Here is a 17,945-nt window from a genome sequence, read left to right as displayed (position 1 = left end):
TTAATGCATTCTGAAAATGGATAGGAAGCCTAGAATTTTTTTCTAAATAACCACTTAAATGTACTGTAAAGTGGAGGGAGTGAAACAGGGAAATTAACACAGTGATGTCACATCATGCTTTTTTCCAGCTACACATTACTGGGGAGATGGGAGGGGAAACTTGGGGCGGTCATGCTGATGCGTCTCCTCATAATGCCTCAAAAAACTGAAATGCTGTACCCTTCAAAGGCCATTTACATCTAAAAATGTGCTTGCAAGAGGGAATTCCCATGAAGAACCCACAGCAAGGGAGTTCCTCAATATCCTCAGCACGACCGTGTATCAAGAATAGCTATGGCAAGAAAATTATTGTTTCTCTTGCAGGGAAAAAACAGATCAACCAAAACCACAATGCCACCCTATTTAAATTTCTGAGTATCAACAGTTAAACAATTCTCCACCCCCCTTCTCATTATCAGAATTCATGTCAATTTATTACAGTACATCAGCATTCATGCATCACAATGGAAAGAATCCATCTGGAACATTTTTTAAAAAGTGTGCTCCTTCTAGTAGAACCCAGGAGGTACAATATTTGTGAGAACTACAGCTGGATAGCAAGCACCGCAGACAATTTTTTCAATGTAATTCTCTCTCATGTGGGTAGATGTTAGTGGTTACACATATCATGTGGTAGATGACAATTGTGCACGGGTGCCACAAGTCCAGGAACAAGCCCAATTCTGATCCATTAAGATCCTTTTAAGGCTGGAAGCAGAATGCTGATGCTCTCTCTCGAAGCAGTTCACGGCACAAATGACAACTCCAGCTCCCTATAAACAAAGAAAGGACACCTTCAGATTTGAAAATGGTCCCAGGGATGTCCAAATACACAGATGGTCAGAGGGCAAGATAAACAGGAGTGTTGTTTAAATAGAGTGTACTTTTTAATGTATACATTCACATAGAGTTTTAAACCCGGACACAAAAGGTGTCTTTTTTTCCAGCTTCATAAAAGGTGGAAATTGTTCTCTTTGTTAGTCTCAGCTGACCTAGCCTCCATATTACAGCGACCTCAAGGCTGGACTATTGTGCTCTGCAAGGGGCTGCCCTTGAAGACAACACAGAAACTACAATTGGTGCAAAATGCAGCAACTAGGTTGTTGACATTTTGAACATATTACCTCAAATTTATCAACAATACATTTGCTTCTGTGTTCAGTTCAAGGAACTGGTGTCCACCTTTAAAGCCCTTCCTTAAGGGGACTCTCATAGCTGCAGGACCACTTCTACCCAAATGTGCCTACCATGCAGCTCCAATCGTTAGACCAGAGATTGCTAGCAATTCCTTCAGTGAAAACACTTTTGGCTTAGGCTTTCTCAGCGGCTTGTTCTGTGAAACAGGATTAATGAGGAATAGGGTTGCCAGCCTCCAGGTAGTGGCTGGAGATCTCCCAGAATTACAACTGGTCTCCAGGCCACAGAGATCAGTTCACCTGGAGAAAATGGCTACTTTGGGGGGTGGACTCCATGGAATTATACCATGCCACGGTCCTTTTCCTCCCCAAACCCCACTTTCTCCAGGTTTCACCCCACAGCTCTCCAGGAATTTCCTGGAGCTGGCAACCCTAATGAGGAAGGCCCAATTAGGGTTGCCAGCTCCAAGCTGGGAAATTCCTGGAGATCTGGGGGGTGAAACCTGGAGAAAGTGGGGTTTGGACAGTGAAAAGACCTTGGCATGGCGTAATTCCATAGAGCATACCCCCCCCAAAGCAGCCATTTTCTCCAGGTGAGTTGATCTCTGTGGCCTGGAGACCAGTTGTAATTCTGGGAGGTCTCCAGCCACTACCTGTTGGCTGGCAACCCTAGGCCCAATCTTACAAAGATTTTGAAGACTTTGTAAAGTGGAGCTTTTTTTTACTTGATTTTGGTGGCTCTTGCGTGAAGGTCAGTTGGTATGGTGGGTAATGACTTACTCTCTGTATTTATTTTTGTTAACTGAGATTGTAGTGGGTGGGTGGATAAGTCACTGTGGCAAAATGCCTGCTGGGGCAGAGGTGCAGGTAAGCAAATAGCTTCCTGCTGCTATCCCCTATTTGGCTGAGACCCCTTAACCCCACCAGTAAAGTCTCGTGTCCCATTTGCATTTATGTGGGCCCGGGCAAAGTGAATCCATGGTGTTAAGAATCTCATTTTTTATTTGTATTTATTTTTGTGAACTGAGATTATGGTTGGTTTTAATTATATAAGTTGCTTTGAGTCCTACTGATCAGGAAAAAATGTGGGATATAAATAATTTAAATAAAAAAAGAAAGTACTTGTAGCTCCCAAAAAACATGAATCAATGTAGATCACTATATATGATGATCAGAAATATGTGCTCTGTGTACAAGCAGGTTTTACACATTTTCCCATGAGAGTATTAGCTCTAGCAGGTGACCACATAGAGAATATAGTATGCACAAGAAGGGGCCCATGAAGTATAAGGATGAATTGGATTTTTGCCACCAGCTTTGGTTCTGGCTCTTGCTTCCCTTTCTCCCTTTCCTGGACTCTCGCTTTTTGCCGCATCCTTGTTATCACCACCAGCACCACTACCCTGTTCTCCTCACCACAGTTTTAACTACTGCATGGTTTCTCTCTCTCTCTCTCTGTCTCTCCCCCCCTCCACCACCCCAACATTAGGTTTTTCTGAAAACCAGGGGTTAGTAGAAGCCTAAAATAGTAACTGTGGCTGAGCCCATTGCATGGATTTGGCAATCTGTATTGAAGTCAGCCAATGGCTATTAGACCTAGTGATCTGAAAAAAATAAAATTTCAAGGCTGCTTCTCATGTTAAACATTTCAAGACAGTGAGAAATGTTTAACAGCCTTCACAATTCAATTTGATTCAATGAGGCTCAGTGCTTGGGGTGTTTAATTCACCTAGAGCTTGGCTTGTCAAGCAAAAAAGCACCACCTTCCTTACAGTCCTATTCCCTCCTCCCTTTCAAAGTGAATCACACATTTGAGTGTCCCCAAGCAGGAGGGTCACTGTGATAGATATTCTAAGAAGGATCCTTGCTAACTGTTTATAAGGTTAGCCCATAAGGCTAACCATTAGTACACAGTTCAGATTCCACACAGCAAATCTATGAATCGTGGGTGGAGTTTTTAACATTACACCTTGTACAATGAAATCCTAGGCAGAGTTACACCCTTCTAAGTCCACTTAAATCAACGGGCTTAGAAAGGCATTTCTTAGGATTTGCTTAGGATTTCTTTGTTGGAAACCTACAAATCCATTAATTTATCAAGAGCTTCTTCTTGCTCCTGCAATTAAGTATCTTTCTTAGAACCAGTGATGGACAAACTCCTGGGGATTTTCCTCCTTGCCCGCCAATCTGCCATTGATTGGTGAGATGTGGCAAGCCTCCTGGAGGTTGCCCACCACTGGAAGGCACCCTCGGAACACACGCTGTGCGCAAACTCATAGAGGACATGACGACGTCACTTCTGGGAGTGATGTCACACCAGCCGTGAGAATGCTCCTGTGCTTTATTTGGGGCCGATTTTGGCTTCAAACAGGCGGCCAGGGTGATGACGTCACTCCCGGAAATGACATTATCACACATGTGCTGGGAGCGAGAAGAGACATGTGGAAGGCACGAGGTAAAAGCCAGCCCCCCTCCCACTGGGAAGATAGAGGAACCTGGCAACCCGATCTTACAGTAGAAGAATAGCCAGAATCTGGCCAGAATAATTCATGGTTCACAGCGTTTGGCACTTAGCTTCCGAACTGCTGACTGTAATAGATCTGACTACAGATGAACTGCTGGACCTTAAAACAGGAGGCCTAATTTGCTCAGCAGTTACAAATATTTCTATCTGGACCGTCAGACAACTCTGGAAAGCAACATTTCTTTGACCAGAAAGAACTTCCAGGAAATGACATGAGGTAAAGAACATTATGCTAAAACACCTGAAGTGCTTTGTGCTGCCTCAACTAGGGGAATGGCAGGAGGCTTCATGGGCATTTTTCTGAAACTGCACCTCTAGCCCCTTTCTACAAGGAAAAAAAAGCCAGAAGTAATTAAAGTCAAACATTTAACCTCCATCTGCTGAAAACAGAGCTCTGACCACTCTATAAAGCCATGCTTCTTGTCCAAAAGACAAGGCCAGTCTGAAGATTGTACATGTCTTTCAAATAGTTAGTAGGTGACATGCTACCTCAGATGTAAAGGCTACTTTCTGGCCACCTCAAAGAGAATATCTTTATGTGAACTGGTTGGCGTGCCCCTGATATTGTTGAAAAATACAGATGGTCATATGATATCTACAGAACTGTAAAAATAAAGTAATTGTCTTTTGAGAAAGAGGCTATCTCAAACCACAGCAGTTTTCCTTCACAGCTATTCTTTGGGTCCTTTCCTGTGCTAGGAAGGACCTTCTATGTGATGGAGGGGTAGTTGAAAATGTATTCTAAATGTTAAAAGAATAAAAGGGATTTTTTAAAAAAATATATCTTCCTGCTCTGTTTCTTATACAATGTCTAATACGTTATGTCTTATGTTCTCAGATGGCTTCTGTTGTGCGCTGCCTCTTTAAGAGGCTATCCCAGTAGCCCTCAGCGCAAACAGGAGTGTAGGAGGGACCCAGTTTCACTTCCCTGCTAGGAACCTGCCAGAGTGCAGGGCCTACTAAGAACTCTTCTGAACCAGGCCAGGACATGCCTGAGCCTAATGGACAAGAAACAGCCTTTAGTTAAGTATTCTTACAACTTTTCTTCCAAAACAAGTTACCACCCTACAGTTACTGCCCTACAGTTAAACCTTCAAATTTAAGAAACTTAAAGAGTTTTGTTGTTTGCTCCACTACACAACAGCTTCCTCTTATTTCAGAAAATAATAAATGGGCACCATGATGCCATCAATGACAGAGTATTAGTCTCTGCATTGTCACACAGTCTTATATAGTTTATTTTTACTCTTTTTCTGAATTTTTTTTTTATTTTGACTATTTTATAATGGCATTTATATGTAGTTATAGGGCTGCCAGATGGGGTCTGAAAAAATACTGGACTTAAAAATGTTCTTGTGCATGTGCTTCTGACCCCTGGGCCGTTTCCAGGTGGCTTACCTGCACCTGGAACGTCGCGCCATGTTGCGGGGAAAACGCGAAATATCGCGTTTTCTTGCGCGAGTTTTGTGCGACGTCACGCGAGAAAACGCGATATTTCGCGTTTTCCCCGCAACGTGGCGTGACGTTCCGGGTGCAGATAAGCCATCTGGAAACAGCCCTGGTGTGGTGATGTCACTACCAGAGTGATGTTATTGGACTGCCCCCATTTCCAGGGTGGGCAGGCTATTTCATTTTTAACTTAAACTGACCAGGAGCAATATTGAAAAGATTTTTTATATCTTTACTGTTGGCTGGCAGAAGAGGGAATTTCAGCGGATGCATCTTGTCATATCACAGTCTTAAGGGGGAATGGGAAAAGTTGTACCTCTGACAATTCTGTCTTCTACACAAATATTAAAGGTAACAGAGGCCATGCATTATTAACATCAATAAAGGCCTACTTTGCAATTCTCTGTGCTTTCCCAAGTAAATGCTTGTAATTTCCTATGCAGACAGTCGATGAACAAAATGTTACCTTCAGGGGGCTCAGAGACAGGTGGGTTTAAACAGTACATGTGATAGCCACGGTCACAGTCATCGCAGAAGAGAAGCTGATCCTAATCCAGGATTGTAAGAGGAAAGAGAGAATGAGATGTTATTTATACCAGCTGAAATTTATCCTGTAAATATTTCCATCTGGGTAGTGTAAATATGTAACTGTGACAACCAAGTACACACAAATGTAGGCAGGTAGGGAGGCATGAACAATGCACCTGCTTCCTGAAATGACTGTCATTCTATTCACCCATAACTGACATGCATGTTATAACTTGCATTCCAAATACAAAAATCTCCCACTGAGTTCAGGACAGGGCTTGCACCATTACAAAGCCCCCATTATAACAGGTTTTTGTATCGTTTCGCCATAAAAATGAAATTTTTCTTTAAGCAAGGAATGTTTCAATTAAGTCATTGTTTAATGTTGCTTAATATCCTAGAAAGATGCTAGATATCTCTTCTTACCATTAGACTAGATGAGAAATATAATGGTCTTTCCCACACAAATGGCATCAATAGCACTGGGAGGAAGGAAAGGAGGCTGTGGGTGAGGAGTATAATTCCATCACCTCCCAGCACAGAGTTTCCAAATATTTTACTAATGTAAAATGGTGACTTGTATGCAACTGGTTTGAAACCTTCTACCTTCTTAGGGTCTTTGCATTTTATTCTTCCCAAGCCCTAATATATTCAGCCTAATGACATTTTTATAGTCATTTGATTGAGGCTTCACCCATGCTTAGATACCATAGCTGTTGCCTGCATATATTCAGATCCAGAGAAGACAGAATCCAAAGCAGACCATAATTGTCTTGTATGTTGGGGTCCATCATGGACCTGGTCCTTGTTACTCTTAGCTTAGTTGGGGATATAGATCATCCTGCCACATTTTCACAACACTTGGGGCTAGAGATTCCCTCCTGTGCCGATATTGGGCAACCAGTTCTCCCATCATGTATGTGAACTGGGCCAGGGGGGAATGGGTAGGGCTTTTTCTTATGTTCCGAATGCTCTAAATTGCTTGGCTAGGAAAGGCTAGTGCTCCTTCCCTTGGTATTGTAAAACAGATCTTTACTGCATCTTGTTTTAAACATCCTTTCTCTGTAAGCTCTCTCTCTCTCCCACCCCATCATTCTTTTGTGAATATATTGGTCTAATGGACATACACTTCAATGCAGCTAATAAAGTGACTCTGGCCATGAAAGCTTATGCTGGAATAATTGTTATTGGTCTTTAAGGTGTCATTGCATTCTGTTTTATTTTGCATAGTAGGCAGTGGCAGTGTTGATCCTTCCTACTTTGCTCTGTTTGCTGTCAAGATCTATCCGATGACCTTAAATCATTTGGCCAAATTTCTTGAGCCATTGTAGCAACATGACAATATGTGGGCAATACTCTTCTAGAACTGTATTCTAGCCAGCTGCCTGTGGGTGGGAAGAGCTGCATGTACAGATTGCAAAAGAGTTTATAGTTTTAATCCATTTATACAAAGTGCTCTAAGTAATGTTACAAACCAAGGCAGGGCTGGGCAGGAGAGAGAGTGCTCATCTGCAAAACAGATCACAGAATGGATTACCTTCTTCTGCTAAGACTGAATTACTCTTGTAGGTGAGCGGTGTATATTGATTTGTAGTACCTTTCAAAGAAGTGGTAATTGAAATGTTGGTAATGAAAGAGAACTTACATCATTCTCAGATGTCCCACAAAGGCTGCAGGATTTGCACTCAATGCATTGCCACTGATAGGTTTTGACAGCCTCGGTCATGTTTGCTGTGAATTGCAAGCATGTTGGGTGACCTAGAGAAATGGGAAATATCTGTTTTTAGTACAGTGCTCTGTTGGATTTAGCCTTTTAATCAAAGTCATAAAATTCAGGAACAAAACACACATGGACATGGACCAATCACAACATGGGCTCCAAACTAATGGATATAAAAGAGGAAAGCAGGCATTAACCCTTTTGCTGCCGGGCATAAGAAAAATCAAAGTCATCCCTGCCATTTCCCCATTGGCAAAGCAATTTTATTCAGAGCTCTTAAAAACTTTGTGAGTTTTTTAAAAAAAAATTAAACAAGAAGGTGGAGATTAATTTTTCTGGACCTGATTGAAACATGTATGTGCAGTAAGAATTTGCTCCCTTCTTTCAGTGTCTGTATATCAAGACAATGATATCTCTCAACTTTTCATGGGTGGATTTGTATTTTTAAGAGCTCTGTACTACCAAGGTTTATTCGCACAGAAGAAATCAAACTGCACAGCTAATCTTCTAGAATCAAATTAAAAAAAGAAAAACCCTCCCAACTACCCTCCTCCCAACCAAAAATAACCTACAAAAGGAATAAATGAAGGAAAACTAGCAGAACAGTCACATCTATTGGGAAAGGACAGTTGCCAGGACTCTAGCCCCCTCCCCTACATGCGTGTTGACTCCAGCTTTGCAAGGCAGCAGGACTACGGTAGCAGGATCAGCAATGGGGGGAGGGGGAATACAAACAAACAAACCAAGGATGGGATCAGTGTTCTTTCTGCAAAACAAGAAAAACAACAACAATCGCACTCTGTGATAATGATGTTTCCTTCCTGATCATCTCCCGTCTTATCAGAGAATATACTATACTATAAATATCAACTCTCCAGAATCATAACGTACAAAGAAATTACACAAGTGCAAATATACACATATATGTGCATACTACATAAACTTCATTTCAGGTATATGCATTGGTTCAGTCCTCTGAACCAACTGGTCAGACCTCAGAAAAGAACCACTGAGTCCATATTGGCCATTCAGGTCTCCATTCTGCAAGTACTTTTTGGAAGTCACCACTGGAGAGCACTCATGAACATAAACTTGAGGAAGGGCTATTCTAAGGGATCCTGGCAAAAATCTGAAATTTTTGTGACCATTTCTATAATATTCTGGAGCAGATTACCTTGCAGCTATCAATCCAGATATTTGATAAGCCCTGCTATTATTTCTTCCTTTCTTTCTTGTATCTGGTTGTACATGCATGCTTGGTCACCCTGAAGCTAAGCAATTCCATGTCGTTGCATGCATATTCTGCATTTCATATTCACACACACACCTGTTTGCGTGCTGTTATCGCTACCTTTTCCTGTTAGTAGCAGCAATGAAAGCAACATGGAAAATCCTCACCGGGTCAAAGTAGCCATAGTCTGGAAAAAGGTCCCTCCTAACTCAATTAAGTCCTTAATTCAGTTATGCCCTTCCCCCATTACCTTCTGGATTTTAATGTGCCATCCATTAACCAACAATTCTGTCCAAAAAACAGCCCCTTACCCAGATGAAACGGCTGAAATGCAACTTTCTAAAAGTAACTATACACATAGTGACTGATACTGTGGATATGTGAAATCTTATCAAGATGATTTGTTTTCTTCAAACTTTTTCAAGCATGGCTTTCTACAGAGGGATTTCTTTACCATTCTCTTTGCTGAAGGTACAGTGTTAATCCAACATCTCTGGGAGAAAATGAATGCCGTTTTCTTAAAAGAACTTGCCTCCTAACACAGACACATTTTTAAAAAAAGAAAAATAGCTGCCATTAATTGTAAAACTCTAATGGCCAGAAAATGACATTAAGGCCAGGAGCAATTGCTGTATGCAGACATCCTATGACCAATAACGACCTTAACACAGCTCATTTGTGCTTCTTCATTAGTGCATTTTCCATAGCACGATTAATTGTGGCCATGTGCTATCAGCAACAAGGCATCTAAAAGTGAAATAATATCTTCTACAGACAACTCAGGTAGTTTCAAACAAAAAAGGGAACAAATTTTCAAAAACAAATCCATTTTTTTCTCCTTTGCTAATAGCATTTCCTGAAGGAAGGATGAAGTTATGCTAAATGAAAGAAGGAAGGTAAAGCAGTCAAGTGCCATGAGGATATTTTGCTGGCCACAATTATGTAACTACCTGCTGGATGGTGAAAGCAGCTTGCGGGGGGAAAGGCTTAGGTTAGATAGAAAATTTCCTGCCTTTGGTCTAACCCCAGTATAGAAGGATGGAAATACTACTTGATGCTGGGCACTTTGGTCAGAGATGTCTTCCCATCTGCCCACCCCTGAAATAAGCTTTTTCATTATTAATTTGCATCTGGTGATCACTATGGATTCTGATTGGTTACTGACTGATGGGGCTAGGAAGGATTTTTTCCCCTGTAGGAGCTGCAGGATTGTATGAGCTCTAGCAGTTTTTCTCCTCACTCGTAGTGACCTTTGAGGGATTAAGTTGGTTATGTTATGTTATACAGTATTCTTTGTCACAATATAGTATAGCAGTTGACAGGGTTTTTGAGAAGAGATTATAATCCTCTACAGGGTCTTCCTTAAGAGGCCTTGAAATCAAACTTTTGGATACTTCCTAAAATACCTGCTGACAGAAGGATTTCCATTAGCAGAACATGACTTTCTTACCTACCCCCAACCCTGCTGCATCCCCAAATGCCCCTCTGAAATGTTGTTCCTATGAAACACGGAGCCCCTCAGGAACAACATAAAGGGGGAATCGAAGGTCTGCCACAGAATAGAGGAATCTCAATCACCTCATTCCACCCCCAGAAATCCTCTGTGGGATCCAACCCTGAATCAGCATTTCAACTGGGGGAAGAGAACAACTCCACATATCCCAGGAGGAGGAGAAGGGAATCATCATTGGCTTCTAGCATCGTCTTCTTCCAGGTCTGAGTAACTGGCCCATGGACTGGAAATATAGTTTGTGTAGTATAGTTAAGCCCTTGATTCTGCCTTTGAGAATTGCCAGTGTTGTTGCAAAGGCTCCCACATAGCTTTGAAGCACAGAACTCCCAGCATATATGTGATCCAAAGTCCTTATGGTGGCCACGTGAATTGGCCCTTAACATTTCCAAATCATAATGCAGTAGTTCAAACTTTTATTCCAGTGATTATAATGCATGTTATTGGTTCACCTCATGGTCATCTGTTCTCATACCGTCCTTTTGAATTCATCTCCCTTGAAGCTATTCTCCTAGATCAGCTTGCCCCTACCATTTCTTTACATCTGCTGCCTCTGAACTTTCTATTATTGCTATAGCTAGCAAATGTTTTAAGGATGAAAGCGCTCTTGATTTAAGGAAAGCACAACCACAAATGATCCCAACCGGAACCCAACTGGAATCACTATATTTTTAAGATGCCCTTAATAACTGCTTGACCTTAGCATATTGCATATACCTTTGCTACATTGCTCCCTTCAGTTATTGGCATAATCTGCCCAGTCAGAAGTGGCAATTATTAACTCCTACAGAACACGATAATTCCATTATTATCAAACCAGCAGAGAGAGTCAGAGAAAAAGTAAAGCTGGATACTATGATTAAGTTTTGGAGACCAGTAGACAATTCTGGAACCTGTTCTTGCCAGCACTTGCCACTAACTTGATGCTCTGAGTATCTACCTGTTTTCATGGCTTAGAACATAAAACTGCTCATGGTGCTGGCTCACTATGATGGGGAGGGAGGACAACTTACACACCTGCAGATAGACTTTCTATATTCATGCCACTTAATCCCCCAAAATTCCAGCAGCATAACTATACCAACTGTCCATCGTCCCTATGAAAAAGCAACTATACAGGGTGTAAGATTCTGGTCAGTGGTCCATGCTTAAAGAATTTTATTTGCAAGTAGATTCTTCAAAGGAAATACTCGGTTTGGCTTTTAGTGTCAGAGTAAGCTGCTATTACATGGTTTAATTGATGACCATTCAGGATTCTTAGTTCTTGACATTCATGGCCTGGTTGGGGAACTGCTTTCATTAAAATTGTACAAGGGACGGGAAAAAGAAGGTGAAAGGAAGGAAGGTTAGGGGCTTAACGTATCAATTGCTTATCTAATACCATGATTTATGTAAGAATTACAACAATACTGGAAAAGTTCGGAGGATAGAAAAGCTGACTTTTCCATCAGCTACTATGAAGTGTCTTTATGCTAAAGTAAACATACGTTAACATTACCAACACTCAACACTTTGGGATCATCACAGCAGAATCCTAGACTGAAGAAACAGAAAATCAATTCCCAAGGTTTAGAAAGTTACTCCTTCTTGAGTCCTCAAAAAGAAATCCCAGAATTACATAGTAGACCATAGGAAGATACCCCAAAATAGAGGAATAGATCGATGCAACTAGAGAAAGATCAAGTGGCAAGACATAACAGGTATAGGCATAAACGTGAAGAAATTTGCATCTGGTCTTCTAGCAGACTGTTTTATTGCCTGGATATACAATCAGGTAACATGATGAATTAGCCAAGAATGGATGTGTAAGTGCCTCGCTTCCAGTATCTGAACTCTTGGAAAATGAGAGCTTTGATTAGTATATACTCGAGCTTCTGGTTGTAAGATTAAATATACAGGAATGTGAACAGGTAATTATAGACTAAAGGTTTAACATAAAATGTACTGATAATGTAGCTTGCTTACAGTTTTCCTCATTAAACTAAATAGCTAATGCTGTGTTTCACCTTTCACCAGACTTGTCCCAATTGACATTACTGGTTGCTACGCAAAATGCTTTCTCTTTTCCTATGAAGAATGCTGGAGAAGGACTCAGCCAACCTTCCTTGTATTGATGCATCAAGTTGTTAATATATACTGGATAAGGCTCCTGACACTGTGCAATTCCTGGGAGGGAATTAGGTCCCAGCCGTCTCCAGGAGGCACGTGTGCACACACACGCACGTGCACACACAAACAGACCCGTGCATATTGCAATAAACGAAGCATTATAGGTAATGAATTGCTAATTGCCAAAGGGAGCTAGACTGTTTACCAATCTGCCTTTTAGCAATGCACAGATTGGAAAACAAGGGGATTTAATGGCAGAAATTTAGACCTAAATAACTGAAATTAAAGTTCCATTACTCTTAAGTGCTCTTAAACTATAACAACTATTACAATACCAGAAATAAAAGTGTGAAGGATGTCATTTATGCTAGGAAAATCTTCCAGTGCTAAATGTATGGGTTTTTAAATACATATACATACACAAACGCACATACAAAGCCCTAAACAAAGCAAAGGCCAGATACAATATATGTTGGAAAAAGGGGGGGGAAAGGGGTTCCTGTCCAGGCAGAATTCACAACCACATTCCAAACAGCATACATAGTCCATTTTACTCCTCCTTCACTTTCACAGCACCATAAAAAAAACTTCATCATGGGAGAAAAGTCCCATTGTGCCTGAAGAATTTTCACTATGTGCTTCAGGCTTTCCAGATAGACCAGTTCACACACCACAGAGCTTTCAATCAACTTGCAAGCTCACTAACCCTTTCAAAATGTGCAGCCAAGCAAAAAAGACATGGTCATGAAGGCTAAAAATATAGGATAGTAGACTGGGTGAATTTTTAAATAATGCTTAAACACCATTTTGTGTAAATGCACATCTACCTATAAACCTTTGAAGAACATAAACCAATTCAATAAAACTTCTCTCTTCTTTATTTTTCCTGTGTTAGTACAAACAAGGTGTGTCATCATGACTTCATTAATTTATTTAGATTATTTCTGTGCCTCTTCAAAGTCCTGCTTGTACTTCTGCTGCCCAGCATATGGACATGCTGAAGGTAATACTTACAAAGAATGAGTCTATGCCAATGTACTGCAATGCCATCTCTCGTTGATGAATGAAACAGAAAGTTCCAAATGCATCCTCTCTATCATTTCGCTTTCACCTGGAACTAGCCCAATGACCTCCTGAAACTGAAAGATCACCCAAATACTCAATCCTCTGTCTTTTCAAGTGTTTTAAAAATACTTTTTCACGGTGATATTTTACATTGAATCTACAGATTTTCTATCATAAAATGAAAGTTTTCACTTTCCACATAAAAGAAGTAATGACTTTTCTTATACCAGGAAAGGCAAGCACATTCACTGAGATATATAAAATGCTGGACAGGAATAGGCTAGCAAGGAAAGGGATCCCTGTAACTGGCTTCTTTCTTCATCCACGAAGAAGCAAAATGTAAGCCCCAGAATGACTAATTTTATGTAGATATATATTTTAGTATTATTTTTACATGGCCTTGGGAAGTGTGGGTTTTATAGGGATGTTACTTATTTTTACGTATGTTTTAACTCATACATTCCTTTTTATTTATCAAACTGCTATGGTCTCCAGGCAGTAACAGGGGACTCAGTACTGGTTATATACAAGTTCCTCACACTACCTTCACCTTTAAGCTGGAATGATCCTACAATGACACTGGAAAGACCATTTGTTTTCTATGGGCCCCTCAGCCATAGGCATCTTGAAAAAAAAAAGTCCAATAGCAATAATAGCATTTTTGGATGGAAACACCTCTAAGGTTGTTGTACATATACAAAACACTTCACAGTTCATATCAAAGAGCATCTGTCAAGGTAAGTTGTTCTCATAAGGATCCCTCATCATATTCCTTCCTGCAATTATTCTGTGGTTTTCCATGATGCTGCCAGATGTCAAATCAGAACATTGGTCTATAAAGGTCAATACCTTTATAGACCAATGGTCAAATGTCTACGCTGTCTGGCAGTGGCTCTACAGAGTCTCAGGTAGAGATCTTTTGCATTACTTAACTATGTGATCCTTTTAATTGGAGACGTTTGGGGTTGGAATTGGGACCTTCTGCATGCAAAGCAGCCACAAAATAAGTTAGAGAAAGTTAAGCTTACCACATTTCCCCAGAAACTGGTCAATAATACGAATATTATGAAATGAATGCTTTAGCACAAGTGGCATAACATATTTGTGCAGCTCACCTGGCACTTTATTGTCAAGTTGAACTACAGGTCAGTTTGTCTTGTTTGTATAAAGACACATTACAAATTTGTAATGTTCTGAATTCTGTTAAGAGAGTAACAGGAAATGCTTTGCTGTTAAATTCTTAAGCCTACAGATTCTTATGTCTATAGATTTGTAGAGAGATCTAAGTACAGCACCTCCTTCTATAATATTGTGAAACATAAAAGGGTGCAAAGATTTTATAAAGGGATTTCTACCCACATTTCTTGAAGAGCTGTAACAGTGAACAGTGACATATTAACTGATAAGGATACATTTGAATGAGTGCATTTAAAGGGCGAAAGATTCTATTTACCAGTTTCTGAGAACATTTTTCTTGGAATATGCTATATCACTGGCTGCACAAATTCTAGTACTGAATGGAGTACTTCCAGTTCTCCAGAAGCATTTCTTGCTTCAGCACTTCATATTAAGTTATGCAGAAACAAGATGCTTTTACATAAATATTAAACACACAGCTACTCAAGATGATGAAGTAATTAATATGCACATAACTAAGGTTTGCACAGGATGTTCAGAACATGCATAGATATATATCATATAGCTAACAGTACCAGCTGTTACATTAAAACTAGTGTGAGACTTAATAGTAATGCTAATATAGCACTATAATAGTTATGCATAACTTAAAATAAAAACACACAACATTCTCAGTTCCGTTATTCATCTACTACTTGATAGGTGGGCTTTTAAAATAATGTAACTTCCTCTGAGAATAAAAACATTTAAATCTATTTTCCCTTTATCTAATTGAAACCAATTTACTTTGCTATACAGTTTTAGCCAAATGTGGCTGCTTTGTTTAGTTCTCTCCCAAACTATCATAATCAAAATTACATTTTTACAAGCTAATTTGTGAAAAGATGGTTACAACTGGACAGTTCAACCTGATGTGCAGGGGGAAAAGTGTGAGAATCAATTGCTATTAATGACCCTGGCACCAGTGCATAAAAAAGCATGGTTACAAAGCATACAATGAATTCCACTTTTATATCAAGCAAAAATACTGAGTAGAACTGCTTATGCAGGACAAAAGCTGGTGGCCAATTGCCATTAAGAGCAATGAATGAAAACCTCTTATTTTACTTATTATACTGAAAAAATAACTAAAAAACAGTGAATCCAGTTCCAGAGCAATGCAGTGAGTTCATGTATACAGAATACTTCTGTCAAATAAAAACCTAAAAAATCAGGTCAAAATATATTTTATTAATTTGACAGTGTTTATTATGTAAGTATGCCCCATGGCAATGATAATAATAGTTCCTATCAGTTAAATACTGGATTAAATTTAGATGCATGTTCTTCAACAGGGGACAAAAATATTCCCAACCATGTAAAAATAACTTATAATCAAGTAATATGGAATTTTTCTATTTGGAATTAGTTAGGACACTACTGATCCTGCTTGCTTCTGTCATTTAGCTGCTTGCATTTTAAAATTGGTGGTTCTGTATTTATTTATTCATTTAGGCATTCCCCCCTTTTTTATCTCCCCAGTTTCAGCCAAGGTCTTAACCAGCTGGCAGGCATTTTCCCGTGATCCTTCCCTTGCAAGCACAACTTCTGGTTATGCTAGGTTTAAACACTTGCAACAGGAAAGAGCAACCACTCAGACTAGATCTTAAATAGGTGGCAAATGCATTCCCAAGAATTCGCTTTCCTTGCTACTAGCACAGTTCAGGGGTAGCCATGTAACTTACAGGGAAAGTGTCTGGAAGGCCACTTGCAGCCAGGAGCAATTAGAACTAGTAGCTCTGCTTGAGTACAAGGGCCACTCAGCCCGACGTGTTCTTGAGCCATTTTAACTTCCCAGTCCGTGCCTGGTTCTGCTTCATTCTTGGTGTTTTTTCATCTTGTTCGTTTTGTGAAGCTCTGAACATGACTGGATCGCAGTCAAATACAGGGTATAATCATCATCTTTTAATCATCATAATCATGATTGATATTAATTAAATTATCATAAATTGCGTAAGATTAAAAACAGTTGTTTTGATTAAAAATACATACTTTATTTTTAAATGATTTATACACATATCATTGCAGGCACCTTCTTGGAAGATACATTAACTCCTGTATGAGAGGGAAGGTGGAATTTTTGTTTCAAGCACATACATTAAACATTGCTTAAGAATATATTAGTGCCAGTTAAACCAGATGCACTCTTTTGATCAATCAAAAGGATTTTAATCTAACTGGTTAATCAAATAGCAGAGCAATCCTAAACAGAGTTATCCTTTTAAGCCCGGTGAAGTCAATGGGCTTGCCTTGTACAGTAAAAGTTGCCACCCTAGTTAAAAAGAATTTCAGGCCGCTGGCAGCTCTCATATTTATATCCTACTGAGCTTGTTATCAAGCAGTTCTCACTAAAGAGAACTGAAATAATTTAGACTAATAATAATAAGCATTTATGTAAGTATGTATGCTTTATTTATGTATATGTTTTAGTTATTCATATACATATATGTGTGTGTATTAGTGTATAGGGTCATAGTAATCCTTATAACTACCCTATAAGGTAGTCCAGTATTATTATCCCCAAATAGCCAATGGCTGACAGATGCTGACGGTGAATCGCTTGCCGAAGGCCACCTAGACATCTTGTGTCTCTGAGATGAGATTTGAACTGTCAGTATACCAGCTCACAAACTTAGCTGCAGTTAGTGAACTTGCTACTGAAACGTATGCCTTATTATACCTAAGGGAAGGTGTTTTCAGCTTTTTACATGTCTTGTAACATTTGTCATAATTACAAAAGAACAATATGGTGATTCAAGCACAGTGCAATAATTCTCTTCAGTTAATACTACCAGAGTAAAAACAGTATGAATAGAATCATTTCATAAGTCTGTACCTTCACGTATCACCCAAATCACAAGTAAGAACACTGTTATGAACTGGAACCATACCAGGCAGCATGACAACAAAACACAAAACATTTCTTTGGCAAAATCCCCAAAACCTAGAGGAAAGATACGACCTTCTCTCACTAATGCACAACTAGTCAACAAGGTGTTCAAGGGAAAAAAACAGCCCCTTTGAGTAATTTTCCAAGCTTTGCATGTCTTAAAGCAGGCAATGGAGATGACAGGCATTTCAACCTGTCATTCATTTTTACTACTTACAATAAAGCTTTTCTTTCATGGCAGTTTTTAGCTGGATCTTGTCTGTATGTCATTCAATATTAGTGTAGACAATTTTAAATTGGAACCCAGTCAAGTATTTCTAATGATACTGAGAACAGTGGGATTAAGGGAATTTCTGTCTTGAAATGTGGAAAGAAAGCAGAAAAAAAAGTAGATACTTCTTCCCAGCATTATTACTGATTGATTAGAATTCTCCATTCCCACATATGTCAAGTTCAAACTGTTGGGAGTACAGTGCTCTTGCTGCTACAATATTAGGTTAATGGGGAAGGCAGAGGTTGTGTCATTCTGTGCTGCACCACCACCCCATAACTAGGGTTGCCACCTGGC

General features: G+C 39.7%; 1 protein-coding gene across 1 annotated transcript in view; it reads right to left on the bottom strand.

Moving 5' to 3' along the window:
* Positions 1-445: 445 nt before the first annotated feature.
* The window catches only part of DPF3 (double PHD fingers 3), a 260,427-nt gene continuing 242,927 nt past the window's right edge, over positions 446-17,945 (bottom strand). The window contains exons 9-11 of the mRNA XM_054972252.1: positions 7,322-7,434; positions 5,615-5,696; positions 446-812 (exon numbers count right to left, since the gene is read on the bottom strand). Of these exons, the coding sequence (XP_054828227.1) occupies positions 742-812; positions 5,615-5,696; positions 7,322-7,434 (266 nt within the window). The 3' untranslated portion in view covers positions 446-741. The remainder of the gene's footprint in view (positions 813-5,614; positions 5,697-7,321; positions 7,435-17,945) is intronic.

This window comes from Eublepharis macularius, chromosome 2, assembly GCF_028583425.1.
Source record: "Eublepharis macularius isolate TG4126 chromosome 2, MPM_Emac_v1.0, whole genome shotgun sequence".
Lineage (NCBI taxonomy): Eukaryota > Metazoa > Chordata > Lepidosauria > Squamata > Eublepharidae > Eublepharis > Eublepharis macularius.
The sequence above is the reverse complement of the archived record's forward strand: the minus strand, read 5'-3'. Positions and strand labels throughout refer to the sequence as shown.